A 19,299-nucleotide genomic window follows, 5' to 3' on the forward strand; every position below is an offset into this window, starting at 1 on the left:
CTTTGGCTAAAGCGGTGTCTTTGATGTTTATATAAACATCAAATACACTTCCTTCACGTTAGCTTTGTTGAGGATTCAAGTGTCTTTGATGTTTACAACTCATTGAAAGACTGTGGTTGATGCTCACAAATCATACTGTATGTTAGCTTCATTAAACACTCTTAATTCACTGCCAGCCGTCCCAGTTAACGTGGATATTTGACTTCTAAAGCCGTCGATGGCAGTGAATGTGTTAAGCGTCTTTGATATTCACAAAAACACATGCGTTCGTTTCATTGTTTACGTTAACGTTTACACGAACTGTCTTGAGGATTCGTGTGTCTTTGATTACAAAACGTCTGTTGCCGTTGCTGAAAACACATACTGTACGTTAGCGTCATCAAAGACTCGTGTCGCTCAGTGTTTCAAAAACGCATTGGCGTTGTTGAGAATGACATTGTCTTTGATGTTTACAAAACGTGTTCGCTTTGCGGACGACGCATTCGTTGTTCTCGCGCGCGAAGTGGGGCTCCCTCTTGTGGTCGCCCGCTTAACTTTTCCTCCCAAAAGACCTCCAAACTCATCGGAAGCGGCAAATTAAACAAGCATCAAATTCATATACACTACGTTCATTCGTTTTAAGATATTTTTCACAATGAATGAATAATTATCATCATAACAATAATCAGATCTGATTATCATTCTAGGTGTTATAAGCACCATTGTTTTCTTCCTTGACACAAATGTTTGCCTTGAGGAGAGAGTAAATTCTTCACAGGCATCTTGAGACATGTTGCCACTGCTCGTAAAAAAAATCAAACATGGACGGTGACACACACACACAACACACACTTGACAATAAGAAGATGATTAGCATGTTGTTGGTTTCTTTGAGCTCCTTCGCTAATCAATCTCAGATGGGCGTTGGCAGAATTCCTGCGAACCTTGGTGTCAAGTTCACGTTTCAAACACAGGAAGACGAGCTGCAGCCCTTCACATTAAAAGCGCACAACAACGCTCAGCGATAACTGGGATTTTTTTTTGTGGGTGGGCAAATAAAGCCAAATGATTCAACCCACACAGCATCCGTCAAAAAAAATATCTGATGTTTACAAAAGAGCATAAGTGATGTTGAGTGAAGACTAAATTGTCTTCGTAATGCACGTTACATTCACGGGAGAATAGAGTTTGGCAATCAAATTGTTTTGATGTTCACAAGAGCACGCACGTTCGCTTTGCCGAAGACTCCGAATCGTCTTTCATGTTTACAACAACACATTAGCTTCGTTGACCCGAAATTGTCTTCAATGTTTGCAAAAATGCATACATTAGCTTTGTCAAAGACTAAATCATCTTTGACGTTTGCAAAAACACGTATGTTAGGTTCGGTGAAGAATAAATTGTCTTTGATGTTTACGAAAACAGACTTTGGCTTTGCTGAAGTGTCTCAATTGTCTTGGATGTTTACAAAAAACAATTGTGCACAAAAAGCGTACGTCAACGTTGTTGAGGACTTGAGTGACTTTGAAGTTTAAAACACTGACGAGAATGCTAAATTGTTTTTGACGTTGATGAAAACATGCACGTTCGATGCAACAAAAACGTGTAGCCGACCTTTGTTCCTAGACTTTTCATCTTGTTTACAAAAACATGTTTAGCTTTGGCGAAGACTGTAAATGGTCTTCGATGTTCACAAAAACATGTTAGCTTTTTAGTTTGCAAAAGCTTTGATGTTCCCAAAACACGTGCGTCACTTCATCTTTGATGTTTACGCCGGAATTAGCTTCGCGTCAAAACAATGCAACGTATTCAGTTGATTAGCGTATCTTCATGTCGATTGGATTGATTGATTTTAGCATGTGGAGAAATGAAAATGTTTTTTTTTTTTTTTTTTATGTTCAAATGTTGTTTTAAAGTATCGTTTTATACGACGTGTACATCTCATATATATATATATATACACAATAAAATAATATAGAATAAATATATATATGGGATAGATCCATCGCTCTCTAAGTGCACGCCATTTTATTTTGAAAAGCTCGGAGCGGAAGCCGTGAGCGTCGAGCTGCTCCGGTTACGACGCGCTGGGCCGCATTTTTGTTTGCAGCGCAAATTGTGTCGCTCGCCAGCAGGATGAACAGCGCAGGTAAGAACTCGAACTCGCCGCCCGTGGAAGAAACAACTTGGACAAAAGGAGAAAGGGGAGAAAAAAGAAAAAGTAAAAAAAAAAAAAAAAAAGCAAATGAAACGGAACTCCGCCCACCGTCTGCAGATTCCAGATCAGTCCGCAGCTTGCTCACAATTAAGTGCGGTGAACTCTTTGTCATGATTGACGACGACGACGATGATGATGATGATGATTATTATGAAGAGGATTAGTCATAATAAGCTTTCAAGTACTTTTGCACCCTCAGGGACCAAATAAAATTTGCCCCGCTTTTTCTTTTCCCCAATCCGACAATCGTTTTGGGACAAATCACTTGACAGGTGGAAGATTTCAACCCTGCAACGATCTCAGTGCGGACTGGGTCACGCAGAGTGTGTTGCACGGGCGCCCCCTCGTGGCGCGCGGAAGAATCGTCGCATTCAAAACCATCAGGATGTACAACATTGAAAACTCGAATGTAGCGTGCAGCTCTACAACAGCCTATTTCAACTTTTTTTTTTTTTTTTAAATCCAGCACAGTACATTTTTTGTCACTTTTCAAATATAGTCATTTTTTTAAACTTCTCAAATGTAGTTAAAAAAAGTTCAGTTGTCTTTAACTTAATTACAATAACTGTGCTTTTTAGGACCAAAACCTCGGCCTCTGTGTGTATATATATATATATTTATTTATTTAATCATTTTTCAGATGTTAATTGGTGTAAAATAAATAAAGAAATAATTGAGAACCATTAGTGCAGTGTAAGCAAAACTGCATGTTGGATAATTTGTGTAATTTGAACAAGTGAGCAGTTAGACATAGCAAGTGTGCGCGGACTTGTTCAAGGGACTTTGCACACGCGTTGGATTTGTTGATCGCAAAATCGACTTCAATGGCCAAACGAACGCGAGGCTCGATTTTGTCTCCTTCGTTTGACGCAATGTTGCCACGCGTCCAAATTCTCGCATGTTTTCCACTTTTGTTGATTGACACTTTTTTTTGGGGGGGGGGGAATTTCCTGCTTGTATTCCAATACTTTTGAGCAACTTCCTGCGTTTTTGTCGTTTTGAACCTCATGCATGTCCTCCCATTTCCTGTACACACTGCATCGCAATTCTTTGCTCTGAACTTGCACAGCATTTCCTTCCACTTCTGTATGTGTCCCAATACTTTTGATGAACTCAACATTTTCTTCACTTTTGTCTTCCTGTCCGCGTCCCGTTACTTTTGTCCAAATTCCCACATTTTCTTCGCTTTTGACTTCCCGTATATGTCCCAAACGTATTGGGACACCCCCCCACTTTTTTTTTTTTGGGACATCCTGGACTTCCTGTTCTGTCCCAATACTTTTGAATTTGTGCATCTCGTCTGCGTGATCCTGTGAGGTCGTCGTTGTGTTTCAGCCGCGTACCCGCCCGCTGCCGACATGTTCGCCAACGTGCCCGGGTACGAGGGCATGGGCCAAGGCGGAGGAGGTAAGAAAGAGCCAGACAGCAAAACGAAAACCAAATATTTGAAGAACTTTGGATTCATCTTGTAAAATTTGTTTCGAGGTTTCCTGCCGCCGCCCGTGCCCGTGGAACCCGCGGCCCCGCCCCAACCGGGCCCCGAGCCCCAGGACTGGAGGTGAGACATCTCGCGCTGCAGTACCCCTCCCGCCCAGCGGGGGCACCCCTTCCAAATAGACTTGTGCGATATGACCTTCAAATAAAATCAGATTCTTTTATTTATTGTTTATTTGTCTCTCATACATTTATAATGAAGAACGGTCCACCAGTTCGATGCTATCGTGCCAAATGCCACAGACGTGCTAACGGAACTTAGCGGAGAGGTTACGATGCTTATAATATGTGTTGCGCGCGCGTGTGTGTGTGCGTGTGTCTCAAAGCATCCCATCTTTGTCCGAGGATGTCGCCCGCGAGGCGTTCAAGAGCTTCGCCGCGTCCAACTGCTGCTACAGCAAAGCGCCCGCCACCGACGGCGTCATCACGCAGATGGAGCCCTTCAACACCTTTCGGGTGAGAATCATCTTTATCTTTACTGTCATCAACATGCGTGCATGCACACCAAATTGGCTCTCTGCATTTTAGCACACGCACACACAAACTGGAGCACATTTGCGTCTTGAAATCCCAAAACGAAAGGAGACGTTGATGACGTCTGACATCATTGGCTGCATTTGCGCCCGCCGCCATTTTCCCGCCACGGAGTGAAGAAATGTTTCAGCTGCGCTTTCAACTCGTCAGCGCTTCCCGGGAACCTTTCCGCGGTTGAGAGCAGCCGCTCGCGTTATTTTCGGCTCGCCGGTCAGCAGATGTCGTCATGTGACCAGCACCGCCGCGTGCGCGTGTGTGTGTGTGTGTGTGTGTGTGTGATCGCCAGTACCGACTGGAGACGTACACTGAGTCCAGGTCGACCGAGTGGGGCCACAAACCACATGAAGGTACACACAAACACACGCACACACACACAATTGTAAGGCGTTTGATTGACAGGCGTGTGTGCGTGGAGCAGGCGAGATGCCAGACTTCTACACCCAGACGGCCCCCCGCCCCTGGGAGATCCACGCCACGCCCCCCAGCCTGTTCACCAATCACACGGAGCTGATCCGCGTGCCCTACACGTCGTCCGTAAAGGTGTGTGCGCCTGCGTCGCTGCGCCCGCGGTGTCAAATGTGTGTCTCACGGCGCGTGCGTGCGCAGGATTGCCACGACTGCAGCGGCACGGGCAAGACCCCCTGCGAGGAGTGCGACGCCAGCGGGCACGTAAGTCAGCGATTCCCCCGTTTATCGCGGCCGCACTTCTCGGGCCTCCTGCGCCAAAGACAAAATCCACGAAGTTTGCGGGCAACACATTCAAAATGGGGGAATATTTGAAAAAAAAACAAAAAAACATAAAGTTGAGCACTTTGAACATCGAACATCTTCGGAGTGCGCTCAATTGAATAGAAGTTGATCGGTCGAATAGTCAACTAGTCGACTTCGGTACGCGACACTGACGTGTCAAGCTTGAAGTCAACCGAGCGCCAATCGTTTTGTTTGCGTGTGCGTGCGCGTTTCAGAAACCGTGCTGGGTGTGTAACGGCGCCGGCACCAAAGACGATCGGAACTGCGCCCACTGCAACTCTACAGGCAAGGACAGGTACTGCACTTCGCTGCAATTCCATTCGTCTTCACTTGTCTCTCAACTCCTCTTTCTGCGTTTTGGAAACATAGAATTCGACAGTATTGGACATACATATATATATATATATATATACATAAAACGGTAATAAAATAGTTCAATAGAATGTGCCAAAACTGTGGATAAAGTATGTCCTCATACGAAGAGGTGATTATGTATTTATGATTTTCACTGTCGAAATGACCCTTTGAGGGGAAACTATGACTACAATGTGCATTTAATGTCAAGGATTTGTGATTTCACGCTTCCAATTCCGCGGTCATTCGTGGTGCCGCCTTTTGGTGCGCACAGCATGGCCACCGTGGGGCGGTATCGTGAAGACGATACACAAAGAAGCGTTTCGCAGCTACGTGACTCGTTAAGCTGCAGTAATAGTTTTCCACAGAGGACAAAGAATATATGCCCGTGAGTACTGTTATATTGTCTGTCCGCGTGTGCTTCTGCACCATTGGTGTTCAAATGAAATCCAAGTCAAATCAAACCAATGTTTTTTGGTCCTGATATTTGATTTGTATTATTCGAAGAAGTAGTAGCTGTGTTTAATGTCGCGCCATTGGGCAGAGAACCATTTGTAGTTGTGAACGCGCCTTTCACTGACAACGGCAACCAACACATTCGCATTTTGAAATATCTGCTGAAGGGTTGCAACCATCGCAACGCGGAGGCTAGTTTCCTTAGCCTGTTTATGCCATTTCACATGATGTGTTAGCATTAAGCTGGTAGGATTTCATAGGTGTGTGTGTGTGTGTGTGTGTGTGTGTAGGTGCAGCAAGTGCGACGCTCGCGGCTACGACAACTGCAAGACGTGCGAAGGGAAGCGACAACTGCTGACCTTCATCCAGCTCAAAGTGGAGTGGTGAGAGCGCCGCCTACTGTTGATGTACCGTACGGCGGGAAAAATGCTGACGAATTTGAAATCGGATCGGTTAAAGAGTCAACCCATGCAATTTCACGGGACGGATATTAGAGTTGAACTTGTATAAATGGCGAGGATGGCGAGGATGGCAGCCTAGGCCGTATTTCCACGTTTTCGGGAAACAATTGAGCCCACCATTTTTAGTCATTTTTCATCGATATCGTTCGATCTTGCTGTCGCAAAATCGTCGCAAAATGTTCAAGAATGACATAGGCGCCGACGCAAATCTGTCGTGGATGTGTGTGCGTGCGTGCGTGTGCAGGAAAAACCACGTGGACGATCACGTGGTGGAGCAGAACAGCGGCTTGAAGATGGACGACCTGCGCTCGGTGAGCGGCAAGGAGCTGTTCAAGAACAACCAGTACCTGGTACGCGCGCATTCAAAAACCCTTTGGACCAAAACGCAAGTGGCCCAATTTGTGACTGGTGAGCGCGTGTCTCCTTTTTTTTCGCGCGCCAGCTGTACCCGCCGGCGGGCTTCCCCGACCCGGCCGTCCTCGAGGCGTCGGCGCGGCTGCTCCGAGAGCACCGGAGCGAGTACGCCCGGACCTCCAGGATCCTGCAGCAGGTACGGCGGCGGCCAAACGGGAAGTAGCGACAATGGGCCCGCTTCCAAAACAGGAAGTGGCTTTCATCTTGTCGTGTGTGTTCGTGTGTTGTGTGCGCGACAGATTCAGTATTTTTTTATCTTGTATCGTGTTGTCTTATTCTGTGTACTTTTGTAGCATATCGCATTAACGTGCGTTGGTCTGACGCTTAAATGTGTTTTGCGCGTGTGTGTGTGTGTGTGTGTGTGTGCGCGCGCTCAGAGGCAGACGGTGGAGTTGATCCCGATCGCCAAGGTTTGCTACAAGTGGAAAGGCGACTCTCACGTGTTCTACGTGTTCGGCAACGAGCAGCAAGTGATCTCCGCCGACTACCCGGGCAAATGCTGCTGCGTGGTCCTCTAGACGCGGGAAGTCCCGCCTCCTCCGCTTCCTGTTTTGGGTCCTTTTTTGTCTCTGGCTGTGTGGCGACCGCCTGAAAGAAAACTTCCAAAAGTCACATTGTGCCCGAAATTCCGCCATCTATTCTTGAATTTAAACGTTTGAGTTACCGTGGCTGTCAAATAAAAATGCAATTTAAAACTTAATAGAATGTGAAAAAAACACTGTCGTCGTCCAATACATTTTTTAAAAATCATTTATGATAATTTCCCCAAAAAATTAAATCTTTATTAACTCTCCAAATTTGGATGCGTTTTGTTGGACCGGCTTGGGCTACTTGTTTGTAGATTTAAAAAAAAATGCTTTTTTAAAAAAAATATTCATTAATATATGATAAACTATGTATAATATAAACCTGTATTTGTATATTTTTTATTATATATAAATCAATTTATAATTGTACCATGTAAGAAAATTATAGTTAAGATGAATTATTTAAAATTTTAATATACAAGTAAATTAAAACAACCACTAATCATAATTTAGTTAGATAAATGACTCTACAAACAAATCGATTTTTTGGGGGGGAAGTTTTAAAACTTTTTGCAGCTTTTTGTTGGCCACTTTTTGTCCGATTTGAGCAACTAAGAGTTTGTCTCTTGATGAACATGAAATATGTCGTAAATAGTGCTAACTATTTAGCATCAATAGCAAGCTAAATAGTAATACTAAACTAATTCCTTTTATGCCGTGAAAAAGATTGTGAAAACACGCAGACGAGGCAGAGGAGACCACGAACTAAATTGAGCTTTAGTGCGCAAAACCAAATTTGCGAGGAGACCGTATTCAAATGTCCTTGTGGGAACTCTGGTGCCCCCCACTGGCTGCTTCCAGTACAACAGACAAGTCGTTGCCAAATATAGAATTTTTGTGAAATCTGTTCTGTCGCAATATGCGTTACGTGTCTTTCGCTAACTGAACTGTTCAGTCTGTATACGGCACTTTACGTGTCTTTCCGCCCCCGATCGTTTGTCCGTGACGCTTTCGCTAGAATTCTGTCGAAGCGGCTACTCACTAACCTGCTGGCTGACTTGACGAATAATTTGCTGATGGGTTGACTCGATGATGATGGCTCGCGGTGTCGTTAGCAGTGCTCTTTGTTGTCGTCGTGTTCCTGTTAAAAACATAAAAGCGTCGCTCCCGCTGGTCCCTGTCACATTTATTCGCATCGATAACGGACAGAAAACAAAAATCACATTTGAACATTCTTAACTGTCGTACAAGTGGACTTATCAGCCCATCCACAGTATATCAGGCCCGTCAAATTATTTTGCGAGGCCGGCGTCGTAGTTACGGTTACCCGCCGAGGGCCGTTATGACTGCGAAACCATATACTTCAAATATACAATTGCCTCATATTATCACAAATTCCCGCCCCCCAAAAAAATAATGGATGGCAAATTTTGAAATCAGAAGCTCATGAAAACTGTTCATCTATTCATTTTATTTTAAACGGGGAACTGGTAATTAAAAAAAGCATGCAATTTATAACATTATTAAAGGTGAAACCATTTCAAATGTTTGTATTTTAATAAGGAACACGAAGGCAATGCACATCATTTGCTTTCTGGGCCACATTAAATGATGTGGCGGCCTGGATTTGGCCCCTGGGCCTCGAGTTTGACACCTGTGATCGATATCAACTATCTGTCTATCATTTAGCAGTCAAGTGTGTCGAACTCAACCCTTTTATTCCAAATCTTTTTTTTGGGGGGGGGGAACAAGATGTCAAACATAACAGTAGAGCAATGTACAAGATGGCTAAACATTACATCGACATCAAATAAAAAGGACACAAAGGGAAGAAAATAGAAACATGCCAAGGATCACGAGTAATTATTTTTTCTTAAGATTAAAAGAATCGCTGTCTTGTTGTTTAGCGGCAGATATCGACAACATTGACTACACTCTCGGTTCTTTCATAAAGACGCACAAAATAATTGACATTTGTGAATAGAAAACTTCGCAAGGAAGACAATTAGCCAATAGCGAAAAGCACTGGATGTGACGTCATCGCGTAGGACGTCGGCCCGCCCCTCGGGGGCTCCGCATCATGTTAACGCCCCCCCCCCCCCCCCCCCCCCCCTGCCCCCTCCCAACCGCCCTCTTCCGACCTCCTCATCCTTGAAGACGAAGAAAGCTCTCCGCTGGCGAAGCTTCCTGTGAGTTCGTCTTCCTTTTTCTGTTTCTTGTCGACGAACGGGCCTCCTCGGTGTGTACTCGGACCGCCATTGTGCGAATTGAAGTGTGTGTTTGCGCGCGCGCGCGCGCGGGAGGGAGGGAGTGTCGCGTCGAACAAACTTGACCGGGGTCCCGCCGAACTTTGGGGCAACTTTTTTTGTTGCGCTAACGTAGCGGCGGCTTGCTGTCATGGCAAATCAAATGCAAAGTCTTCGTTGCGGACTTACTGGGCCCGCTTCACGACGGGCGGAGGGATGAGGCGAGTTCTGCGCCTGCGGTTCTCGACTGGAGGGAAGAAAAGGGTTCGGTTTGTTCACTTGTTTTGGTTTTTGGCTTGTTTGGTCGTTGCCCAAAACTGTGATGGCTTCTCTGGTGACACTGGCCAACCTCTGAAAGTCCTCACACGCCGTACAACAAGTACTGCTAATTGTGCGTTGTTTAAAAAAATTAAAAAAAATAAAAAATAAAAAAAAAAACTTTAGAGGTGCAACAGTTAATTGATTACTCCACAACTAATCGATTACCAAATTAATTGATAACGCTCTTGAGAATCGATTAATCGTTTTGGGAACTTGTTTAACTTAAAATGGTCCAACTCTTTCGAATTTCAGCCTCCCAACGGTAAATATTCATAATTATATGTATTATAATAATAATAATAATAAAGCTGACTAATTATGTTTGTGTTGAATGCAAACGAGACATTTGCAAACATCTGGCGATACTTTGGGAAACAATTATCAACATTTTTGCTGATTTTTCTGACGGATTTTACAGACCAAAGCAGGAACTGAATCCGAATCAGTTCAGGTGTCCGCGTTTTCCGCGCAGTCAATCTGCAATAATGTTCTGTTTTTGAAGAAAGGGATGGGAATTTAAAAAACAATTAACATTAAAAAATGTAGGAAAAAAATTAGAATTATTATTTTTTCCCCTGCAAATTTTGGGTGTTTTAGAACGTTCTCACCTGTTTTTCTTGTAACATTTTGACTTTCAAATGGTAAAATTCTGTCTTTCTTCTCATCAAAATTTGGACTTTGCAAACTATTTAAATTCGTGTCAAACTCTCCGAAACGTCCCAATCGTTTTCTGCGACGACGTTACATGTCGTATGTTGTTCAAAGCTAGCGAGCCTCGACTCCGACTTTTATGCGACCATTGTGCGCTCACGAACAAAAAAATGCCAAACTAGCTAATCCCAGAAGTTAGTTTGCGTTTGGTCTATCTCTACTGCCTATCAAAAATCCGTTGTTTAATGGTGTATTACGTCTTTAAGTCTTGTTAATTCATAAAAGTGAAGTCACATTTATATATATATATATATTACTATACTATTAAAATTGCTTGCATAGCTTTTATGTCAAATCAAATATGGATGGGAGGCCCTCTGTGGTATATATTTTTTTATTTTTATATATATATATATATATATATACACACTGGAACAAGGCTGTCTGTTAAAGTCATACTGTCTACTTTTATTCATCGTTAGCACATGCTGACTCATTGTTTAGCATTCCTCGAGGTTGTAAGATGGTCTCTTGTTTTTGCTGGATGTTTAAGAGGTGCGCTTTACGATTTTTACCACACATGGTATCTATGATTTTAACCACCCCCCCCCCCAAAAAAAAAAAAAAAAGAAGGGTGGAAAAAAGCTTTTCCAAGCGAAAAGGGAGGAGATGTTGGGAAGAGCGTGTGGACAGGAAACGGCTGTTGCGTGAGTGTCTGGTGTTCAATATGACTCCACACCACGGCGTATAAAGACTTTTAAAATGTTATCGTTAGGGAACTGTGCGTTTAACTGTTTAACTTCCTTTTGGGTCTGTTTTGTAAGAGGACGCTCGCGGGTTTGCATCGCGTGCCGGCTCGGTCTCGCTGCGAGTGTTGCGCTTGCTTTCCTGTTTCCTCGTCGGAGCAAAAGGCACCGAAAGGACGCAGATTTGGTGGCGACAGAGCCTTGAGGTAACCTACGAATGCTAACATGCGAATGCTAATCTGTCCATCTTTACGGCGCTCAACCACAGGTTCGCAATGTGAAGACGTAACGCACACTAACAAGTTCTCTGTGTTCCCACACAGCTGTTTTCAGCCCCTATGCGGAAACAAAAATGTTCGTTTTAAGACCAGTTTTGCGCAAATGTTAGCATTTCTTCCTCTGAAATGTCACCATTTCTATCTGTTTACAGTTCAAGAACAGACTTGTGGAAGCAGACCCCTAATGTAACCTACAGACGCTAACGTGCTAATGCTGTTCCCATCCGTTCTTTCCTTAGTCCTGGTCCTTTGGTGCCGCTTAAATCGAGAGCTCAGATCGTAACATTACTTCGTCACAATGTGGAATATCGCCACAGTTTACGCTGAGCACTCAGGCCAAATGATTGTCGGGAGTGTCGTAAAACCTTGGCAATGTCATTTCCCCCCCCCAATGATTTATCAATCGTATAGCTCAATGATTGGAATCGGCGGAATATCGAGCAAGGAGGGTTGAAAAAGGCAACTTGTGAAATGGTCGCAGTCGTCACGGCAACGTGTGCTCAGATTTTGCTAGCTTTGCTGTATTGACTTGCAGAGCTACTGAAGAGATACTAGTGTCCAAAAAGAAAAAGACCCGTCTGTGTTCTGCCTCACAAGATCGGATTCAATCAGAATCTCAATCGCGGTTGAATTGTGCTCTATTGATTACATGTTTTCTTTGGGGGGGGGGGGGGGGGGGGGGGATGACGACGTTGCGTTGAGGGGGGGGGGGGGGGGGAAAAGTAACAAGCAGGTCATAATGTCAATAATACATTGGATTGCTGAGCACCCGAGGTCACCACCAAACAAAAACAAGGGAGTGCAAAGGTCAAATGAAGAGGAGATTAAAGCCGGCAGTACAGAAGTCATTAGGCCAAGTCAGATGGGAACGTTTTCCGACTGTTTTTAGAGAGCACCTTGGCATTTTCTAATGATTTGGTAGCAGTAAGGTAAAAGGACTTGGCTAATTAAGGGAAATGGAAGTAAAACGTCGCAAGAAAAACAATTATTCAATTAGGATAACGGTACTGATTTCAAATCAGTAGGCCTTATTTTTCATGATTTCAGAGGGATTAAACAAAACAATATTATCGTTTATCGTGACGGTTTTATCGTCTTTAAGAAGTATTTCGGCCGCCGTGCCGCCTAGCTTCTTCTTCGACCTGCCAAAAAACTGCTGCTTGAAAAGACGCAGGAAGTCGACCGTTTTGTTTTGAAGTGGCCATTTTCGGGTCATTCTGCTCACTTTCCTTCCGTGGTTCCTCCCAAAAGCGACTCGTCCTCAAGAGTTGGTCCAGTTGCTTCCAAATTCGAAGTACACCAAGTTGCCAAAATGGAGATTGTTCATCATTAGCGGTGGAATCCGATGACTCTTGGAAGCACATTCTGGAATCTGTTTAAAATGTCGCTTCAACTGAACTGAGCGCCGTGAGATTAGGTTGACCTGTCAATCAGGACCGGACCCACAATCAAGTCTGAAGGAGGCATGCACAGGAAGTCAGCCACTTGGGCCGTACAGGGTCGGAGTTTGTTCTTTTAACCTTTTGTACCGGCTCGCACGGTGCAGCCGTGCGCTAATACTCTTCGCTAACCCGAGAGCTCGGCTTCCGTTGTCCACTTTTGAGTCCGCAAGGAGGCCCGCCTGCCAACGTTTAACACCCAATTGTTAGCGGAGCTTTCCTTCGGCTGTGTTCGGAATCGTTCGGTCGCTCCCTACTGCCCGATCGCTAATAAGGGATTTTGATGGAGCGGGCCGTATCGGGGCGCTAACAAGTCCACCAAAACGCCAGCGCACGGCCGCTGTAAATATTCAACAATTTTTGTATTAATTGCTCGTCTGTCCAGTGACCTTCGCTTGTTGACTACTTTTAAGGAGCGCGACCTAGCGGACCGGACAGGAATCGAACGCCCTCGCTCGGCCTCCCCGGAGATGACGGCGAGATGAGGCGGGCGGAGCCTGCGCAAGGCGAGCGGAAGTGCAACTCGCGCCTCTAGCAGCCATGTTGTTGAAGAGGAAGCTGTGCGTGGCGGTGGCCGTCGCCGCCGTCCTCCTCCTCATGCTCGCCAGTCAGGGCATCCAGACCAAGCACTTCCTGCCGCTGTCCTTGGCCACGCCCACCGCTGACAACATCAGTCAGGAGATGGGTGAGAAGAGACATTAGTTAGGGTTCCAAGACCTGGTTAGCATTTTAAACAAGGGTTTAAGGTTGTATAATAGGCTTTCGAGACAGGGTTAGGGTTTCGAGATTTGTATTTCAAAGTAGGGTCTCAAGTTAAAGTCAGGGTTTCGAGTCCCGGTTAGTGTTTTCAACAAGGCTTTTTGGATTGCATATTATGGTTTCAAGTTCAAATGGGATGAAGGTTTCCGAGTTTGAAAGTCAATGGAGGGTTTCAAGGAGAGCTGAACAATTATGGCAGAATGGATGGGCGAAAGTTGATCTAGCATAGCGCGCTAGCTAGAAAGGAAGAAGCCGGTCCAAGGCAGCGAGGATTTGTGGCACGGACAGGCAAAAAAAAAAAAAAAAAACCCCAACCCGCAAGCTCTTCCTTTGGCCATGGTATGGCGAGGGATCCTGGCTAAACAACGATTTGGGTTTTAAACAACGCTTAGGCCACATTTAGAGTTTGAAACAAAGGGTTAGGGTTTCAAATTTGGGTTTCAAGACAGGGTTAGAGTTTTCCACAAGGGTTGAAGTTTCAAATTCGGGTTTTAATCTTGGGTTAGCGTTTTGAGATTATGGTGGGGATTTCGAAGTAGTGTTTCCAAATAGGTTTCGAAATCGGGGCTAATCAGGATTTGAGAAGGGGTTCGGGATTCACACAAGGGTCAGGGTTTGGGTCGCTGTTTTGGCGGTGGGATGTGTGCCGGTCTACGTTGTGACCAAGTGCTTCTTTGGTTCTGTGTTGTTTGTAGCGCCCCCTGCTGACGGCAGCAGCGCACACGCGCTCGTCTCACTCGGGGAGCAGCCGGAGAAAGGCGACACAAGGTAACGTGCCGGCGGTGGGCGGGGGTCCCTAATATTTGGCAGCGGTCTCACCCGCGCCGTCCTCTCAGGCCCTGCGGTTGTTCCGAGTCCTGCGTGTCGGACGTGAGCGCGTCCGACTGGTTCCGCGGTCGCTACGATCCCGACCAGCGGCCCGTCCTCCGCGGCGGCGACGACCGCTTTGAGCCCGACGCGCTCAACTGGTGGCTGGTGAGAAATGCACGCTCGACAAAATGCTTCCTGTACGGCCGAGACGCGAACTGTACTCGCAAAAAGACAATTTAGTCGGAACCAACCGAACGTACGTATTTTTTACAACGATCAAAGACAATTTAGTCTTAACCTAATATACGTTTTTGTAAATGTCAGCCCGTATAAAAAAAACTTTTTGGGACAAATCTGAGGTTTTCTGCAACGAAACTGTGAGTTATCATGAACGGCAAGGACGATTTTGTATCGAAAACTGACGTTTTCTTCGTAAACATCTAAAGCTTCAGAATTCCCTCAAATAAAATAAAAAAACAAAACAAAAAAACGTTTTAGTAAGCTATTTTGAGCTTCCCACCAACCTAACATACTTGTTTTTGAGAACGTAAAAGACTCTTCAATTGTCAAAGGACCTAGCATAACTTGTTTTTGTCGGAATCAAAGACCAAAACGACAAAGTCAGATCGCAATGAGTGTTTGACTAAACTCTTACAATTCTATTTTGAGCCTCCTCTGCACCTCCCACATCTGTAAACATCAGCGACCTAGCATACGTGTTTTTGTAAACATCAAAGCTAACTGAGAAACGCGGATGATGAGACGAGGAACCGCGACGCCCTGAAGAGCATCCAGAATGTTCCTTTGTTTTGGTCTGGGATTTTGCCAGGCGTCTTGACCAGGCGACGGACGTCTGAGCGTATTCCCCGCTGCACATTTGCCCCCCCCCCCCCCCCCCCGACCGCAGAGGCCATTAGGAGATGAAAATCGGAGTGCAGACGATGACTTCATCGTGCTGATTCACGGTGTTGTCGCCGCATCGACGCAACAGCGGCGATGCCTTCGCATCGGAGTCGTCTCTAAATCATCTTTGCCCTTCAAATGAGTGCAAATGCCGTTAATCCATTGCAGCCACCTGCCAAAAATATTTTTTTAAATCAATTGGTGAATTAGACTTAAAATAAATAAATGTTTAAAATTTCCATCTCTTTATTTAAAAACAGGACATGACCTGAATTTGCACAAACATAAATTGATTATCGTTATGGAATCATCAGGTGACTGGTTTCCCCTCCGCAGAGTCTCCAGCGTTCGGGTAACGACCAGAGCGTACAGGAAGTGATGTCACGCATGTTCCAGGTCATCTCCCCGCCTTCCGTGGACTTCGCGCCGCGGCCGTCGCGTTGCCGCACTTGCGCCGTGGTGGGAAACTCGGGCAACCTGCAAAAGTCGGGACACGGGAAACTCATCGACGCCCACGCCGCCGTCATCCGGTACGGGTGGCACGTCCTCAAACTGGAGTGAACGGAAGCACTGGGATGCCCTCGCTCGTGGGCAAGGAGAGCCGCAGCGAGGGCATGTCTTATGTCTTATTTCTAATCAAAACTCATTTCATTACATCAAATAAGACTCGCTTATTTTCATTTTTACTTAAAACAAGTCCCATTTTTATTTTATCTCCCCCCCCTTATTTCCCTGGCAATTTTTTCTTTACTTATTCCAAGAAAAAATTTTCCTTTGCGGAAAATTGACTTAGGAAATTATAGTGTTAGGCTAACAAAATGTTTGAAAAATAAATATCGGAAAAAATGTCAAAGTTGACCATAAATAAATCATCAGCCTAATCGTGTAAATGCCGAGGTCATTTTTATTTAAAAAAAAAAAAAAAAAAAAAAGTTTCCCGAAAAAATTCAAATAAATTCAACGAACCCGAAGATTCAACCAAGATGTTGCCTCGATTCAACCATAAAGAAAAAACACGATTTCTTCTTTTAGCTAGCTCATTCATATTTTTTTTTTGAGATATTGTGACTATAAATTAAACGTAAGCAATTAAGATATCAGACTAACAAAATGTTTTTACAAAATAACAGTTCTTAAAGAGTAAATGTATTCCTCTTAAAAGTTCAATCCAAGTGAGTTGTACTTGTCTCGGCATTTGAAATGCACTTTTTCAATCGGAATTTGTATCTCCCTTCATTTTCTTGACGTTTGATACGATATAGTTTTTCATTTTGATTGTGTTTAAATGTCTTTTTTTTTTTTTTTTCCCCCCTCTTCCCCTTCTCCTCGTCCCCCGTTCAACGCACCAAAACGCACACGCCTCCGACCGACTCCCGTTTTCTGCTCAGGATGAACAAGGCGGTGACGCGAGGGTTTGAAAAGGACGTGGGCAACCGCACAACGCATCACTTCCTGTACCCGGAGAGCGCGGTGGACGTGGCGCGCGGCGTCAGTCTCATCCTGCTGCCCTTCAAGATCCGAGACCTGGAATGGCTGACCAGCGCCCTGTCCACCGGAGACATCAAAATGTACGAAACAAACACACACAGGAAGGAAAAATCCAAGCCAATTATTGGTCAACGTTAGCGCTGGGCGATTTGGGTCGTCGTCTTTCGTCGGCGTTTTGCTAAACGCCGTTTGGCGCCGTGTGTTTTTGTGTGTTCAGGACGTACATGAGGGTGAAGGAGCGGGTGGAGGCCGATAAAGACAAGGTAACCGTGGCGATCGCCGACGGCCCCGTTGACGTTGACGCTCCGTGTTGACGGCGTGTGTGTTTGCGGAGGTGGCGGTGGTGAATCCGGCGTTCTTCAAGTACGTCCACGAGCGCTGGACGGAGCGCCACGGCCGCTACCCGTCCACCGGCATGCTCGCCGTCATCTACGCGCTGCACACCTGCGACCAGGTCGCCACGGCAACACTCCAGTCGTCTCCCTCCAAGCTCGCTCGCTCGCTCGCCGCTAACGAGCTTCTGTCCTCTCTGGATGCGTGGGCGTGTCTGCTTCCTTTTTTCCTTCTTCTTTCTGACTTCCTTTGCCCTTCCATCCTTCTTTGCATTCTTCTTCCTGACATCCTTTCCTCCTTTCTTTTTCTTCCTTTATTTCTCTCCCCCTTCCGTCCTCCTTTTTAATGTTTTTTTTTCTCTTTCACTCTGTTCTTCCTCCCTTTCTCCTTCCTGTCTTCCTTTCTCTTGCCCTCCTTACACTCTTTTCCTCCTGTTCTTCTGCTTTTCTTTGTTGCTGTCATCTTCTTTCCTTCTTTTCTTCCTCCCTTCAGGTGTCGGTGTTCGGTTACGGCGCCGACCGGCAGGGCAACTGGCACCACTACTGGGAGGAGAACCGCTACGCGGGCGCCTTCCGCAAGACGGGCGTGCACAGCGCCGACTTCGAGACGCAAGTCATCCGGCGGCTGGCGGACGAGCGTAAGATCCGACTGCACGCGTGAACCCGGCGGACCGGCCGGACGTCCTCGGGCACTGAACAAACACAAACGCAAACCTCGTCGTCCATTTTGTGCCTTTTCCGCAACAGTGTGGAAAAACGTTTTGGTCTGAGGTGGGGAACAACCACACGCACTATCCTGGGGTTTTGTATTTTTTTTCCACAATGACTTTAGGGATAACCTCTTTTTTTTTTTTTTTTTTTTTCTCATCGGAGCACTTTGTCTTAAGGAAATGGCAGCCATCTTCCTTTCATCCCTCCTTTCGTTCAAACCGAATGGTTGCCGTCCAGTAAGTATTTGAGCCCCGTTTTTATGCTTCAGTCTTATATTCCAAAGTGCTTTCAAATAATTTTTTCTCCAAAATTCTACAAACTGTACCGCATGATGGCAAAGTGAAAAATATATTAAAATTACTTATGGTTATGATTTTTTTTTTTTTTTTTTTAAACAAACTTCTGTATAAAATATAACATGATAATGTGAAAACAACTTTATCCAAATGTTAAAATTAAAACCCAATACATTTATTTTTTATTTGATAATAAAAAATACCCACCCCCTTCCACTTTGTCATCGTCTCAAATTTTGAGATAAAAAATCGAATGCATTTGGACTAAGACTGCGACATAGAAGATGCATGATGTCAGTGGCTGTCCAAAAACGTGAATTAATCTTTTGCCTTAACAGGTGTTAACATTTTTCCGTCGTTACATTTCCGTCGCTTATAAGTTGCTATAAGCGGCGCGCCACGCACATTCAACACAGGATGCTTTGTCGTACCAAAAGTCAGCGCCACCTGCTGGTGCCGACGGATACTGTGAATGTAAAACCCTCCGCTGATGGTCAGTCGTTTGTCAAATGTGTTTGTGCTGCTTTTTGTTTGCAAATGACAATGAAGGAAAATGAGGACCACGCAGTATTTTTTGATTTGATTTGATTTGATGGCATGCTGCATAGATTGTTACTTTTCAGTTTTTTGGGGCGACACGGAAAGGAAAAACTGTATTTATGAATAAGGTTATGAACATGTAACAGTAAACATTGTCAACCACTAATGTCTGAAGCCTTATAATTCCTGTGAAACTGTTTTCATGAAATGTTGACTTCATTCTTACAATATTTTCTTTCTTTTTCGGGGTGGCCCAACTATTCATTTGTCCATCATTGAAGGTTGTCGTCAAAGAAGTTCCGATTTGGGGCCCAACCGATATGTTTTTTTTTTTTTAATGCCGATTCTGATATTTAGCAGAGTAAAATTCTGAAATCCGATTAATCGGCCGATTTGTTTAAAAATACATAATGAATAATAAAAAAAAAAAACTTACAATACAGACATGAATTACAGGCAGAACATTTCACTGCTTTACAATACTCTGTCTGTTAGTATTTAACTTTACAACAGATTTTTCACCCCCCCCCCCATTTTTTTTTGGGGGGGGGGGGGAAATGCTTATTTGAATGTCGTCTTTATGTTGTAATGT

At 44.8% G+C, this 19,299-nt stretch overlaps 2 protein-coding genes across 8 annotated transcripts; both read left to right on the forward strand.

The window, feature by feature from the left end:
- Window positions 1-1,991: 1,991 nt before the first annotated feature.
- Window positions 1,992-7,457, forward strand: LOC133483932 (protein SSUH2 homolog). Its single transcript, XM_061785829.1, has 12 exons — window positions 1,992-2,128; window positions 3,533-3,604; window positions 3,683-3,755; window positions 4,018-4,147; window positions 4,512-4,572; window positions 4,644-4,765; window positions 4,832-4,894; window positions 5,191-5,270; window positions 6,076-6,168; window positions 6,491-6,596; window positions 6,689-6,796; window positions 7,038-7,457. Exons 1-12 carry the CDS (start codon window positions 2,116-2,118, stop codon window positions 7,176-7,178), a joined length of 1,062 nt encoding a protein of 353 aa, XP_061641813.1. The 5' UTR covers window positions 1,992-2,115; the 3' UTR covers window positions 7,179-7,457.
- Window positions 7,458-9,168: 1,711 nt separating this feature from the next.
- Window positions 9,169-18,873, forward strand: st3gal8 (ST3 beta-galactoside alpha-2,3-sialyltransferase 8). 7 transcript variants are annotated; one of them, XM_061785827.1, is made up of 9 exons: window positions 9,169-9,376; window positions 13,282-13,553; window positions 14,323-14,395; window positions 14,464-14,602; window positions 15,677-15,870; window positions 16,729-16,908; window positions 17,046-17,091; window positions 17,163-17,282; window positions 17,654-18,873. In XM_061785827.1, exons 2-9 carry the CDS (start codon window positions 13,409-13,411, stop codon window positions 17,819-17,821), a joined length of 1,065 nt encoding a protein of 354 aa, XP_061641811.1. In that variant the 5' UTR covers window positions 9,169-9,376; window positions 13,282-13,408; the 3' UTR covers window positions 17,822-18,873. The 7 variants fall into 7 exon arrangements, with proteins under 7 accessions (XP_061641811.1, XP_061641810.1, XP_061641812.1 ...); XM_061785826.1 differs by having other exon boundaries at window positions 17,163-17,191; XM_061785828.1 differs by lacking the exon at window positions 17,163-17,282.
- The last annotated feature ends 426 nt before the right edge of the window (window positions 18,874-19,299 follow it).

Source organism: Phyllopteryx taeniolatus, chromosome 9, assembly GCF_024500385.1.
Source record: "Phyllopteryx taeniolatus isolate TA_2022b chromosome 9, UOR_Ptae_1.2, whole genome shotgun sequence".
In the NCBI taxonomy this organism is placed as follows: Eukaryota; Metazoa; Chordata; class Actinopteri; order Syngnathiformes; family Syngnathidae; genus Phyllopteryx; species Phyllopteryx taeniolatus.

Bases quoted from the DNA above. Each gene is read 5' to 3' on its own strand.
- LOC133483932 (XM_061785829.1), top strand. The intron at 4,148-4,511 runs GTGAGAATCATC...TGTGATCGCCAG, and splicing joins AGCCCTTCAACACCTTTCGG to TACCGACTGGAGACGTACAC. The intron at 4,895-5,190 runs GTAAGTCAGCGA...TGCGCGTTTCAG, and splicing joins AGTGCGACGCCAGCGGGCAC to AAACCGTGCTGGGTGTGTAA.
- st3gal8 (XM_061785821.1), top strand. From the start codon at position 13,409: ATGTTGTTGAAGAGGAAGCTGTGCGTGGCGGTGGCCGTCGCCGCCGTC. The intron at 13,554-14,322 runs GTGAGAAGAGAC...TGTTGTTTGTAG, and splicing joins CAACATCAGTCAGGAGATGG to CGCCCCCTGCTGACGGCAGC. The intron at 16,909-17,045 runs GTACGAAACAAA...TTGTGTGTTCAG, and splicing joins TCCACCGGAGACATCAAAAT to GACGTACATGAGGGTGAAGG.